Genomic DNA, 15,549 nt, shown 5'->3' with positions numbered 1-15,549 from the left:
TGAATCCAAACACATCCTGCATTATGACTGTCTGCAACAAACCAGGATATATATGCAACATATGACTTAGCGTCAACATGAAATCAAAATCAACGCTATTTACCTGCTTGATACGCATTCCTTGTCTTATATTGAATGATTCCGTGTTCCTTAGTCCAAAGACAGAAATAGTTTGGCCTCATAATGTTTAATCAAATTGGCCTGATCTTACTCTAAAAATTACTTTCCAAATTTTCCAGGTTATGCCATTTAGGCTGCACAGGCTATTGGATAAATTAACCAGTATCTAAATAGCAACATTTTCATTTGCTAATAGGTCCACTCAATTCTCACCCTACGTTTTTAAAATATTCTTTATAAAATGTCATTATTAAATATTGATGTATTTATAGAATAGTATTTAATCTTGAAATATGTTTGGTAATTTGAAAATATCTGCAGTATTAGTTCTTTTAAGATATTACAATAATTCATATTATCGTTTCACTCAGAACTACACCATATTACAAGGAACAACATCAATTCAAACATCAATTCATGTTCACTTTTACAAGTTTGTAGCATATAATAATCTTGATTCTCCCAGCATGCTATGCCTATGGTTTGGCATTCATCTGCAGTTGACAAGATGGTAATAACCGATCAAAAATGATCAGCCGGCAGCGTTTATTTTTTACAGAAACAATTATGTGATGGAAAACATCTGTAATTTGTTGTTTAACTATTTGCTTAAGCCTCAAGATTGCTGACATCTGTTTGATCGGTTTCACTGGTTTTCATCAAAATGAGTGTCAAGGATAAAATGATGACTTATCAAAGCGTTCTCTCTTCTCCAACCGAACTCCAAATACCATAATGATCGTTGTGAGGTTGGTCGGATTTGGGCTGTATATTCGTCATAGGTCTTTGGACGGGACTCCAAAATTTGACTTTTAAAATGGATCTGTGCTGTGGAAACACTGAACAGGCAGCTTGATTTTCATCGCTTCATTTAAATCCAGTCCCTCCACTAATCATCTCTCTCTCTCTATTTTTTTTGTTTCTTTAATCATCTCCTGCTTATATCATTATCTTCCTCAACCTCTTTAACTGCTGTTAACTTGACTTTCCTTCCTCTCTGTCCTTGTGTAAGTGTGATGTACTGTCTTTCTGCTGTCTGTCTCACTCTCATTCTCTCTCTCCCTCTCTGTATTCTCTCATTGGTCTCTGCGTTCCCCTCAGCCAAATATAAGTTTAACGGATATGTCAGATCACGTAAGTGTACTTCTCTGTTTTCCTCATTCCCTCTTTGCTTTTGATTTTACCTCCACTAGCATTACAGCACAAAAGCTGCCATCCTTAGCTCTCTGTAGATTATTTGGGATTGATGGGATTGATGGGAAGGGGGGGCCGTGATGATAGTTTCCCAGCACTGGGTTCTGGTCAAATGCATCATAGGGGCTGCGGCTTTAAAACATGTGCATGAGAAAGGTCAGGTGCTGAATAGAAGGATCCATATGAAATCCAGATGTTGCATAAAGAGCTCTGTGTCCTTGTGAGGGATGATTGAAGAGCTAGAAATGCTGTGAGGTATTGCACGTGTTTCTGTATTGTGATGACACCAACAGCAGATGGTGCTACAACTCCAGGGAAAATATGAATGCAGGGGCAGTCTGGGGTTTGGTTCACAGCTGAATGTGTTTTAGAAAAAAATGAGTCGCCAACCAATGCTGAGAGAGCTTTAGCTTTATTACTATTAAGTTTAATTTTGAATGTAACCTGATGTTTTTGCTTAAATTAAAGGCCGAAGTTATCATTTTTTTTTCTATTTAGTTTTTAAAAATTTTTGTCTTATATTTCAGAATCTGGAGTACAGTTTTTAATATAAATTTAATAATGCTAATATTATTAGCAAGTAGGAAAATGTTGGGTGATTAAAATATTGCAAAGTGTATGCATGCCGATTAACTTGTGTAACTTATGAGCAGCCATAAAATTAGATAGTTCATTTTCTCACAGATGTATTTTCTATAATTTAACAATGGCCTTGGTAAGAATGCACAATTGTGGCTCGTCACAGGATTTGCATTTCATAAAGGGACAGTTGCCTTCTGGATTACTGTAAATCCACAGTGAAAGTGCCACAGCGGATGTTCTCTGTATAATGCTACTCATGTTTGACAGGGGCCAGATGAATCCAGGAGTTATCTGTGGCGGTCTTTAAATCTATGCGGCAGCTGACGGCAGAAATAACCATCTATTTATTGCTCTGAGCAAGGTTTGGGGAGCGGGCGGAAACAGCTTTTCCACTTACACCAAATATTGGTTAACCTCTTGCCTTTTATGTAGATAGTATTAGGCTGGAGTCTTATAGCTGGGATGGCAGGCAGTGAGCTTGATAACTCCCCGTGTGTAACACTTTAGGTCTCTTATACACACCGCATACTCCTGTCTGTCAGACCGCAGATTGTTGTTATTTTGCTCCTTTTCACAGCCTAATCTAAGACATTTTCACAAATTGTGTGAATTATTGATTTTCACACATTTTAGATGTTGTTTCAACATGGCTTTGCCGTATATTGAGGCAGAAGGTAAAGAGATTGCCGTGTTCCCTTGTGTGAGCACATCTCTGCCTGCACTGTGACCTGATTCGTTGTGACGGTGATCAGGAATAGTATGTTCGTGCTTTGTTCTGTATTGTCGCAGAGCAGGCGGGGAAGAAAGTGCTTCTAATTAATTAATGTTTATTAGCAATGGAAAAGCAAATGTCATATGGAACATTTCACCTAAAGCGCTTGTCATGTGGTTAAGTAGTGTTTAATAAAACTGAGGGGTCATCGTCAATTATTCAAATATGCGGCGGTTGCCTTTATGGCACACAGATTTGTGGATCTGTCTGTAAATGATAATCGAAGGGGGAAATAAATGGTGCAACAATGAAAATCATGTCAACTTGTATTTTCATACTTAAATATTTATGTGATTCTCATGCAGTTCAGTGATAAATTGTGAATGCTTCAGTGTTCTAATCATAATTTAGTTAAGAAGCATTAATGGCTTGTGCCTTTAGATTACTTTATAAAGCAATTTTAAATCTTATTAAATCTTATCTTATTTTATTGTTATTTTTTCAACCAGGGATTTGTTCTTTATTTACAGCCTTTTAAAAATATTAGGTAATTTTATCTTTTTATGACCAGTTTAATTCAGGTTGTAAAATGTCATGTGGTGTGACTCGCCAAAAGCTTAATGATATTCACGTTAATATATACATGGTATATATATATATATATATATATATATATATATATATGTGTAAAATATGTGCTGCCCTCAACTAAGAATTTTTCTGGTTGACTAGTAGTCGTTTATTTTAAGCATTAGTCAACTAATTGCACGTTTATTAATAAACCATTCAAATCATTATAATGATCCTTTAATTCCCTTCAAAGTTTAATAAGCGCTCAAGCGCACGCATAAAGCTTGCCACAGCGCACTGCAGAATCTATGATTATGAATATGTCTGGGAAAAACAGTAAGGAGGCTGCATTCACATTTTAATAATTCACAGCTAAACAAATGATTTTTCGTCATTTCCACAGTAGTGCATCACCTGTATGCATGTCACACGGATTATTTCATAATCTGAGAATATTTGTTTTACTTTTGAATTAGTTCATTAAAAGTAGACATTTCACTCACTATAGATATATTTTTTAATGTCTGTATGGCAAAGAAACACAGTGTTCCGCACTCAAGTTCACTCAAGTTCAAGACCAAGACGACAGAAAGCGTATCCTGTTTGCTTTCATTATTTTGCAAAAGCGCGTTTTGTGTGCACACAAATAAACGTAGAGTCTTTACAGATTTCAAAGATGTATTACAGAGTATTTTAAGAGCAAGTGAGTGCACCAGCTCCTCCATCTTTTCTAAAAAACATGTTTTAAAGGTTTTTTATTTTTGATTTTTCTTTTATATATTTCATTTTCTTTATCGTAGGCACTCTTATATGTCACTGACCCAATTCACAGTCATCTCTCCTGTTTTTGTCTTCCACTGTTTGACAGTAAAGGAGGAAGTTATACCGACTTTTCAAAACCGCTCAATCAAACTGGCCAACAGCATGGCTGTTCCCAACTCTCTTCCCAGTGTGCTGCCGGTTATAGAGTGCTCCACGACTGCCATACCTCTTGTTAATAACCGTAAAGGAAGTCTTCTCCCTCTGGCACTGCCCTCTCAGTCACGCCTCAGCCTGGCTGGTCTGAACCGGGCCCGCAGCCTACCCGGAAAATACCGCTACCGCCCCAGCACCTTGTCCTCCACGCTCACCCCCACACACTGTAGGTAGCGCCTTAGGACGCATTAGTCAGTGCTGCCGCAGACAACCCCTTTCTCCTGCATGGGTCCCTGCAGTCACTGCTGCATGCATGTAGAGCAGCAAGTGGCTAATGTACCCCCTGGCCCAACACTAAGTGCGTGTGTGTGTAATGTGTGTAACCAAATCTGCCATCGAAAGAAGTGTAGCTAGGTTTCACATCAGTATACTGTATACAGTGGGATCCAAGGCCACTATTTAAAAGTTTTTTTAAAATGTATTTTAAACAGTTTTTCATTACACATCTTATTTTGTTGTATGTTTGTTAAATTTTATTATTTATTTATTTTTTTTATTTTTTTCAGATTTAAATGAGATTTTTGTTATCTCGGGCTTATAGAGCTAAGCCAGTTGGCCATAGGCAACTAAATTGTACAGAATAATATTAGTTTTAAATATTTTTTTTCATTGCATAAATATTTCTGATTTATTTCACATAATTATGTAATTTCAGAAATATCTTAAATATATCTGAACATTCAATTAACCTTTCCCCCCTTCTTTCTTCTGGTTCATTTCCAGGTTTAAATTACAATTTCAATGTGGTCTTGGACTTTCAGAACTAAACCAGTGTATTTTTCCTTTTGTATCTTAAAAATTTCATATTATTTTATATATTTCATTTCTGTGCCATTCCAGGTTTAAATTAGGGCTGCACAATAAATTGCATGAGATTGTCATGTGCATCTCGTCAGTAAAGCCGGTTCTGTGATTAGTAGTAAATCTAAGTCACGTGCATTCAGTTGGAGGGGCATTTAATACACAGAGCCATAGTTTGCTGACAAGTTATGCAATATCGAATTTGATTAATTTGCAATTATGAATGTAATATTGTGTAGCTTGTCGGCTCTGTGTATTAAATGCCGCTCCATCTGAACGCAGGTGATGGAGATTTACTACTAATAACAGAACCTGCTTTACTGACAAGATGCTCATGACAATCGCATGCAATTTATTGTGCAGCCTTAGTTTAAATGTATTTTAAATGTAGTCTCAGGGTTTTTAACCTAAGCCAGTTGTTATGAACACCCTAAATTTTACAAAGTGTCTAGTAAACAGGTGCGATTTATTTCAGACTGCCTATTGTCTGTCTGAAGCAGAGGAGAAAGATGTCTAGCTCAATCGTTCTGATCAGCGACACAAAAAAACGAGGGCTATAGCTGCCCGTGGTATGGAACAGCAATCACACTTTGGCGGGGTGATCCTATTTTGATTGAGGTTGTAAAAGTGCTGTAATGTAATTTGGAACAAGCAGAGACTTGCTGAAATGGCCGTGTTGCAGGTGGAGTTATTTCATTGTTAAGCCTCTTACTGAAGGGCACCACTGTAGCTCGTAAATCTCCGGCGCCTAATTTGGAGGAGCAAGGGCAGGAGAGAACGGTCCGGCCCAGCCAGGCCACTCGCTCAACAATCATAACACGGAACAAAGGGCCACTGCACCGCCATCTTATCAGTAGTGATATTTTTAAAGTTGATTACTGTCTCACATTGCTACTTCCACAGTGAAATTGCAAATGTCAAGCACTGGCATTTGGTAAAGACACAGACAGCATATTTTTGTTTAATTTGTCTTTTTTCATTTTAACAATTAGATGACAAAGGGAAATCAGAGACCTACAAGTATATGCGTCTGCAGTATTTGTTTCTAATATTTTGCTGTGCTGATGAATTTCTAACAGAGCCACACTAAAGCAAGCTTGCAGTGTTTTAGAGTTTGGGTTTCTGTTACTAGTTTGTCTCTAATACAAATCAGACCATGTTGGGTTCAGTTTCTGGTATCATATCAAATATAAATAAAAAGATGCATAATATAAATGTAGCCGTTAAACATAACAAATTTTAAGTCATTTGATGAAATAAAAATAAAAAAACACATGTACTGTGGTATACATGGAAATTATAGATAAAATTCCACGACAGAAAATAATTAATAGTAACACTTTCTCCCCAACTTAAAGGAACAGTTCACCTAAAAAATAGGAGGAGAGGAGATATTTTGAGGAAAATCACATGCTTTTCTGAACCATACAGTGACCAAAATAAAATAAATCTCAAATTTAAGTTGTTCAGTTTGGCAACTTTAGATGCAAAGCCAGAATTCGATGCTATATGTGTACAAAAAAATCCTTAAACGAATAAGTCATGCAAGTTTGGTGTGTAATAAATTATTTTTAGGGTGAACTATTCCTTTGAGTAAAGCAATAGTTTTTGAATATTTCACCTTACTATATCCATAACATCTCAGATGAAGTTCAACCTTCAGGCAGCTTTAACCCTCGCACATGATGTGTTTATAAAGCAGAGAGCTTGTGACATTCACAGGCCCCTCAGTAACGTCCTTCTGGAGAGGCGTTTCAGTAAGAGAAGGCTCAGTTCAGGGTGCTTGTTCAGCGCTGAGAGTGCCTGTGGTACGGGGGACAGACTCACAGCGGAGCCATCACTCACGGCTCTCTGAGTGATGAGGATTGATTTTGCCATGTAGTCATCCATTAAAAAACACACACCAAATTACTCTTCTTTTTCTTTTTTCTTCCCCTGTCATTGTTTGAGTTCATGCCCTCCAAACAATGACCGAGAGGTAAAAGAGAGTTTATTAAATAAATCCCCACACACGCGTATCGCTCAAACCAACTCTTTGAAAAGAAAATTCATGGAAAACAGGATGTAAAACTTAATGGTTGTCCTTCAGGTCTGTACTTGCCTTCTTTAAGTGTACTTTTGTCCATACTAACATTGTTCTCTTTCTATTTTTGGAGGTCTTCACAGATTTGAGTGTTTTTTGCAATGATTGATTGAGTGTTGGCTTTTGTGTTCTTTAATATGTCATCTCCAGCACACTTGACAATCCCAGCTGTCCACAGTCTGACACTCTTTGCATGTGTTTGCAGTCGAAGATGAGCATCCGTCAACACTGTCGCCCAAAAAGAAGCAACGCAATGGAGGCATGCGAAATTCACCCAACTGCTCACCCAAAATGACGAGGTAAGACATTGATTTCAAGACGTTCCCTCCAGCCTTCAAAAGGAAAGATAGGATGGATGGTGCTGGGATGGTGGGAGTAGGAGTGGAGAAGGAGAAAGAAAGTGTGGAGGGAGAGAGAGGGAGAGAGGGAGGGGAGAGCAGGCCTTTCAGGCCGAGGCGTTTGAGCTGTCAGCCTGTCAGCGGTTAATGATAGAGCTGAAATATTTCTGTCATGAAAGCAGCTATGAAAAGCTGTTTGAAAAATACTCTTGCTTTAAAGTCTCAGCTGTCATCTCCCTCCAGTCCCGTCCACATGTAGTTCTTAAACAGCGGTGCCACTAATGACGGTGCCAACCAATCAGAGACGCCAACATGGTTACTTAGCCTCGGGGCTCTTCATCTATTGTGGGAACCCCTGTGAGGCGTGTTTTTCGTACTTAAGGCCATATGTGAAATGTATCATTGCAATCAAAAATGAATTCAAATATTACCTTCCTTTTATCCTGTCGGCTGGAATTAGAATGCTGCTAATTGATTTTGACTGATAAAAGGACTTGCCTTCCAACCATGTGGCCAGGAGACGTTTATGCAGAGGTTGTAAAAAATCCAGAGACACGCTGTGCAGCGAGAAAATGTTGCTGAAGGTTTAGAGGAAAGGACAACTTTCTGCAAAGTGATAGCCAACATGTTTGACTGTATGCGTGTTTTTGTGTTGCAAAAAAACTGTTGTAATTTAGTGCAGAGCCAGTCACATTCTTTCAGTTAGTATATAATCCCAGTTTTATGTTACAGGTTTATTTTTACTGTAAACTTTTACATACAACATAGTATTTTTGTTTTTTTCAACATTATATATATATATATATATAAAATATGAAAGTAATAGTCGTAAAATGACATTTAATTAAAATTTGTTAGACGAGACAGCTATATTATTTAATTTTTTCAATGCAATATTTAGTTAAATTTTTTACATATTGTATTTTATATATATATATATATATATATATATATATATATATATATATATATATATATATATATATATATATAGGTTTTATTTTTTACTTTTAATTTTTATATTTAACATAATATTGTATTACTTTTTTTTTTTTTTTTTGTATGCCACCCACAAGGCATTTCACTGTAGCTTATAATAAGTACCCCAGACAGAGGTCTTTAACATAAATCTCTCCCCAAAAGAAGCAATTATGTAGAATTTTACATACTGTAAACTGTCAGCCCTGCAGAGGATCTCGCCCTTTAGTGTGCTTTCCAAGTGAAAATGATCAATGTTCAATTGTTTCTTTTCGCGCTCGGTTTTAAACAATAAATTGTGAGTGGAATGAAACAAAAATGGCTTTCAGCGATTGCTCAGAAGGATCTCTGGTTTTTATTTCTCAACTTACAGCACAAAACTGTTTTTCTGAGCAGATTTGAAGGTCCCCGTTTGTCATGTAATGTATGCAATCGGCTCTTTGATCTACAAGTGATAATAATTCTTGGGAGTTATTTACCCTGTTTTGAAATGCTTCAAAGCGGTGTCAAAGTTTTCTGTGCTTTAGGGTGCCTGTGTGTTCAGCTGGCTCTTGGGTACTGGATGACAGCTCCTCTGTTCTAGGTGTAAGCTTTTTCAAGCCAAAGCCCTGCAGCGAAACATCAAAATTACCAAAGACAGACCCGTGGACTCCCTCAACCTGTGCCCTTCTTGTCAATATATTACAACATACATTAAATTCCTCGCCTTTACAAGGTGCGTTTTATGCAGAATGAAAAGCAATTGTTTGAGGGAGCCTTAGGGATACTTTATTCAACAAGCAGGAAAGGGAAAAACAGCCAGCGTATACCATATCAAGTATGGTTTTTACAGGCTTCTGCGCCTCCAGGCCGTCGTAAATAAATAATGATCAACAGATTGGCTGTGGGTTTTTGAAAAGCATGCCTTTGTCAGTTTGCATGATAGGGAAAATTTTCAAAGCGAGGAGCTGCTTTCATAGGCTGCTGGAGAGGGATTCGGGGAGCCAGTGACTGCCGAGTGATGCGCTGGAATAGTTGAGCGCTGTTTGAAAAGCAGCTCGCCTGGCTCTCAGGACAACTTCTGTTCTCTCTCGCTCTCTCTTTCCCCAAATACACGTCTAGGATGCTCCTCTGGACATACCAATTAAATAGAGAACTTTCTGTCTCACTTAAGGTACATGCTAGTTTCCTGTAAAGTACTCCAGCCTTTTAATTTCAGATTAAGAAGTTGTTGTTTTTTTTTTTATCAAGTGGAAGATGCACTAACATTCAAAACTTTTCATTCTTTCCTTTTTTCAATTCTTAATTCTTGTTTTTGAAACAAGGCACCAAAGCTACATTTATTCAATTATTTGGCAAAAATACAGTAATATTGTGAAATACTATTACAGAAAAACATTAGAATAATATTATTAATTTTTTAAATACATTTTCAGCATCATTACCCCAGCCTTTAGTATCACATGATCATTCAGAAATCATTATAATATCCAGATTCGGTGCTTAAGAACCACTTCTTCTTGTTATAAATGCTCAAAACTGTTTCTGCTTTCTGTGTATATTTTTTGAAACAGTGATGCACAGCCACTCAAATGTATGGGCTAAGTAAAATGATGTCATATTAAGCAGCAAAAACAGTTTTCAACATTGAAAATAACAAATACCATTTCTGATAAAATATACCAATATTATTTTAAATTAGCATTTCAGAATGATTTCTGAGGAATGCAGTAATGACTGCTGAAAATTGAGTAATATAATAATCTTAATAACTCCAGATTTTTATATTTCAAAAAAGTTTATTTAGAATATCTGAAATATTATGCAATAATAATATTACACTTCAACACTTCAAAGCATACACAACACATCTAATTGTAGGAAGTCACAATGCATTTGTCGGGTTTCCTAGCAGCAGTGAGTAACGTCAGATGTTTTATTCTGGAGTGGTGTGGAGCGTTGGATTGTGCTTGTGACTGGCAGGCGACTCTGACAGCGGGTGAGAGATAGCTATCTTGGCAGAGGTGCACTGCGCCTGTCAGTATGTTGAGGGGAGATTGAAATGACAGAGGTCCGCAGAGTGAGTGGTGAAACACGCGCCACATAATGAAATATTCAGTTGGCGTGTAAAAGCACTAAACGCTATCACTGTTATTAGCACCTGCACAGAGCCTGATACCATCTCATGCAAGCATGCTAATTGACACATTTCTGATGTGATATTTTAGCAATCAAACACAGTCTGAACAGCACTTCAGAGGATCGTGTTACTGAATTAACCTGCTTAGGAAGGTGAGAGAGAAAAAGAGGAAAACGGTAATTATGAGGTTTGTAATATGACCAGAATTTCCGCATTTTTACTTTCACACATCCATTGTTGAACTTTGCATATGCAGTATTTGCATTTGAAATTTCAGCTTCAGATGTCAGTGCAGTTATTTTAAGTGTAAATTAATTTTCCAGAATATTATCTGACGTTATGCAAATATGGAAGGTGAAGCAGAGGTCCCATCATTCATTATTAGTGTGATTAACAAGTGGCTAATGCAATTTACAAACTGCATTTAGTGCGGTGTTAATTACAGCGTGTTACAGAACAAGGCATAACACGCAAAGTTTAGTTATATCAGTTAAATGACATCACATGCATTTTATTTGTCATATATATATATATATATATATTACCAGACAAGACTGGTTTAAAAAATATAGCCTTTCATGTTTTTTTTTTATTTGTTGAAATCCTTTGTAAATGGTTGTTAATCTGTGAATGAAATGATCAGTAATAGCTGGGTCGAGCAGTCTGAGAGAGAGCGAGCGAGCGGGTTCCCCTGCAGCCACATCTCAGAGATGGGGCTTTGTTGTCTGCCCTGAGGCCATTTCCTCAAAGGCAGCCTTTTGGCCTGTCTCAGGCCCGGTAACGTGCTGCACGGTGGGTTTCAGTTGACAGTTTTTTGCATTTACAAGACTTCTGTGGTTTCTCTTACAACCCGAATTCCGGAAAAGTTGGGATGTTTTTTAAATTTTAATAAAATGAAAACTAAAAGGCTTTCAAATCACATGAGCCAATATTTTATTCACAATAGAACATAGATAACATAGCAAATGTTTAAACTTGGAAAGTTTACAATTTTATGCACAAAATGAGCTCATTTCAATTTTGATTTCTGCTACAGGTCTCAAAATAGTTGGGACGGGGCATGTTTACCATGGTGTAGCATCTCCTTTTCTTTTCAAAACAGTTTGAAGACATCTGGGCATTGAGGCTATGAGTTGCTGGAGTTTTGCTGTTGGAATTTGGTCCCATTCTTGCCTTATATAGATTTCCAGCTGCTGAAGAGTTCGTGGTCGTCTTTGACGTATTTTTCGTTTAATGATGCGCCAAATGTTCTCTATAGGTGAAAGATCTGGACTGCAGGCAGGCCAGGTTAGCACCCGGACTCTTCTACGACGAAGCCATGCTGTTGTTATAGCTGCAGTATGTGGTTTTGCATTGTCCTGCTGAAATAAACAAGGCCTTCCCTGAAATAGACGTTGTTTGGAGGGAAGCATATGTTGCTCTAAAACCTTTATATACCTTTCAGCATTCACAGAGCCTTCCAAAACATGCAAGCTGCCCATACCGTATGCACTTATGCACCCCCATACCATCAGAGATGCTGGCTTTTGAACTGAACGCTGATAACATGCTGGAAGGTCTCCCTCCTCTTTAGCCCGGAGGACACGGCGTCCGTGATTTCCAACAAGAATGTCAAATTTGGACTCGTCTGACCATAAAACACTATTCCACTTTGAAATAGTCCATTTTAAATGAGCCTTGGCCCACAGGACACGACGGCGCTTCTGGACCATGTTCACATATGGCTTCCTTTTTGCATGATAGAGCTTTAGTTGGCATCTGCTGATGGCACGGCGGATTGTGTTTACCGACAGTGGTTTCTGAAAGTATTCCGGGGCCCATTTAGTAATGTCATTGACACAATCATGCCGATGAGTGATGCAGTGTCGTCTGAGAGCCCGAAGACCACGGGCATCCAATAAAGGTCTCCGGCCTTGTCCTTTACGCACAGAGATTTCTCCAGTTTCTCTGAATCTTTTGATGATGTTATGCACTGTAGATGATGAGATTTGCAAAGCCTTTGCAATTTGACGTTGAGGAACATTGTTTTTAAAGTTTTCCACAATTTTTTTACGCAGTCTTTCACAGATTGGAGAGCCTCTGCCCATCTTTACTTCTGAGAGACTCTGCTTCTCTAAGACAAAGCTTTTATAGCTAATCATGTTACAGACCTGATATCAATTAACTTAATTAATCACTAGATGTTCTCCCAGCTGAATCTTTTCAAAACTGCTTGCTTTTTTAGCCATTTGTTGCCCCTGTGCCAACTTTTTTGAGACCTGTAGCAGGCATTAAATTTTAAATGAGCTAAAAAAGTGTAAAATTTCTCAGTTTAAACATTTGCTACGTTATCTATGTTCTATTGTGAATAAAATATTGGCTCATGTGATTTGAAATTCCTTTAGTTTTCATTTTATTAAAATAAAAAAAACGTCCCAACTTTTCCGGAATTCGGGTTGTAAAAACTGTCTTCAGAAATAGTGGAGTATCAATTCAAGAGTCACTGAGGGAGACAAATTATAACATATCTTTAAATAAAATACACACATAGCATATGATTCAGTAACTGGTCCAACAGCCAAATTGCCAAACTGGTCTGTTGACAGTTGTTAGGGAATAAATGGCAATCAATTATACATTTAAAGTCATTGCAATATTAATGAATTTATATCGTCAGATAAATCATTACAAATATATTGTAAATATTTAATATACATCACATGTCCCTAGTTGTTATTGTACTAATTTGCTATTATTGGACGATTCTAAGACAATATATTTATTCTGCATAAAACTGTGCAACAGATGATGTTATTTTTTATTTTTTCTAGTTTTCTTTATGGAGTATATTAAATGTGCAGATGTGTCCATGTTAAATACTACCAAGAAATCTGTATTTGAGGAAGAGAATGCAACAATAACAAGCTCAAAATGCCATTTCACAATTTTTTGAGTTTCTATTCATACCAACCATCCCCAGACCAGACATCAAATGAACATGACCACACATTTAGTTTGCAAATTTAGGTTTACAGCCGTGTAGTTCTGCTACCAAGCTGTTTAGAAAGCTTTCAAGGGGGTTGAATGTGAGCTGTGCCCAAGTGCTGGAACTTCCTTCATTGTCAACATATCCCCCAGATCAGCTTCTGCAGGACGTGCTGATATAGGTTAGCCTGTTTGGACGTGACACACTGCTGAAACATTAATGGCCTTCAGTTTGGGGGAGCAAAATGTGATTGGGCAAATTCCTAAAATATTTAAAGTGCAGCTCTGTTAAAGCTTTTACCGTTGGACGCATCACATCAGGAGTGATGCAGAGTAAAAGCCGGTAATTGGCATTCCATTCTGGTGCCACTCAGTCACTGAAGTGCTCCGGCTCCATCTCTTCCACTCCAGTGCTGTCACCTCGCGGACGCTTTGATGACTCCGCGTTCTTGGCAGCCCGGAGAGAGCTGCCGTTATGATGGAGTCCAATGCACAAATTCAATCTGACAATGACGAGCCATGTCAGCACAGGCCTGTTTACTGCTTATTTATTGTCAATAGATGTCTGGTGAGATGTGCTGAAAGTTTGTCCTTTGACAAATGTCACAATTAAGCCCAGAAGATAAATTCCCACTGTCACTTTTTTTTAATTTATACTAACATGCATTTGCAAATAAGGGCAAGCATTTTCTTCTTACACGTTTTCTCCTTCTTATGCTCTATTTCAGACACGACCCTCTACTCATTCCGGGAAATGAGCAGATTGAGAACATGGATGCTAATGTGAAAAGATACGACTCTACTGGAATGTTTCACTGGTGTCCGTCCAAAGATATTGAGAAGGTCATTTTGGTAGGTATCTTCATAACTGTAGTTGCCAATTTTAATGTTTTAAAAGTGCTTTACAAATTTTTTTTAATTAATCTTTAATCGAAAAACACTTCCAAGCACCACCTAGTCACAAGGATGTTGTGTCTATCTTTTGTTTCTTTCTTTTCTTCGAATTTAGCAAATTGACAAATCTTAAGAATGGTAAATAACAAAATGCCATATTTTTATTAACATCCTAAATAAAAAATTAACTGTTCTTGCAGCACTATCAGAGTATCAACTAATATATATATATATATATATATATATATATATATATATATACCATACTAATAATATTTATAAATTATTTAAATGTAATTTCTATTATTTCGTTTTTTACCAGTTGAACGCAATGAAAAAAACACAGAAATAACTGTTTATATCATGATAAAAATGTAATACTGAAATACCATGAAATCTTAATTTCTAGGCAAGCATATTATATATATATATATATATATATATATATATATATATATATATATACACACCGTATTTTCCGGACTATAAGTCACACTTTTTTTCATAGTTTGGCTGGTCCTGCGACTTATAGTCAGGTGCGACTTATTTCTCAAAATTAATTTGACATGAACCAAGAGAAATCAACTAAGACAAATGAACCAAGAGAAAACATTACTGTCTACAGCCACGAGAGGGCGCTATATGCTGCTCAGTGCTCCTGTAGTCTACACTGAAAACATAGAGCGCCCTCTCGCGGCTGTAGACGGTAATGTTTTCTCTTGGTTCTTGGTTCTAAATGAATGCGACTTATAGTGCAGTGGGACTTATATATATATTTTTTCCTCATCATGACGTATTTTTGGACTTATGCGACTTATACTTAGGTGCGACTTATAGTCCGAAAAATACACTATATTATATATATATATATATATATATATATATATATATATATATATATATATATATATAATAGTATTGTAAATTTGTCTAGTTTCACATTTTGAGAATCACAATTTTACTGACGTCACTAACTCCTGAAAGTAAAGTTTTAAATGTTTGAGGAGTGTGACGTTTTTTTCCATGTTTGCACATTTAGACACAGGCAAACATTAAATGTGTACATGAAACTAAATGACAATTTGCATTTTGTGTATATGTATGTTTAATTATTAGAATATGAATGCAATTTTGAACATTGTATTTCCCCCTATGATCAAAGTAATGAAAAACATTATTAACCTTTTTGCTCATGTTATGTTTTTATTTGCCTTGAGCA

General features: G+C 36.8%; 1 protein-coding gene across 19 annotated transcripts in view; it reads left to right on the top strand.

Moving 5' to 3' along the window:
* Positions 1-15,549, top strand: part of LOC132157327 (calcium-activated potassium channel subunit alpha-1a) — a 218,110-nt gene that overhangs the window by 184,181 nt on the left and 18,380 nt on the right. For 13 of the 19 annotated variants that reach the window (XM_059566632.1, XM_059566630.1, XM_059566627.1 and 10 more), the window contains 2 exons: positions 7,243-7,336; positions 14,165-14,288. In XM_059566632.1, the coding sequence (XP_059422615.1) occupies positions 7,243-7,336; positions 14,165-14,288 (218 nt within the window). Of the gene's footprint in view, positions 1-4,046; positions 4,320-7,242; positions 7,337-14,164; positions 14,289-15,549 lie in introns of all 19 variants that reach the window. The other 6 variants (XM_059566620.1, XM_059566621.1, XM_059566618.1 and 3 more) reach the window with 1 other exon arrangement.

Source organism: Carassius carassius, chromosome 14 (genome assembly GCF_963082965.1).
Source record: "Carassius carassius chromosome 14, fCarCar2.1, whole genome shotgun sequence".
NCBI lineage: Eukaryota > Metazoa > Chordata > Actinopteri > Cypriniformes > Cyprinidae > Carassius > Carassius carassius.
The sequence above is the reverse complement of the archived record's forward strand: the minus strand, read 5'-3'. Positions and strand labels throughout refer to the sequence as shown.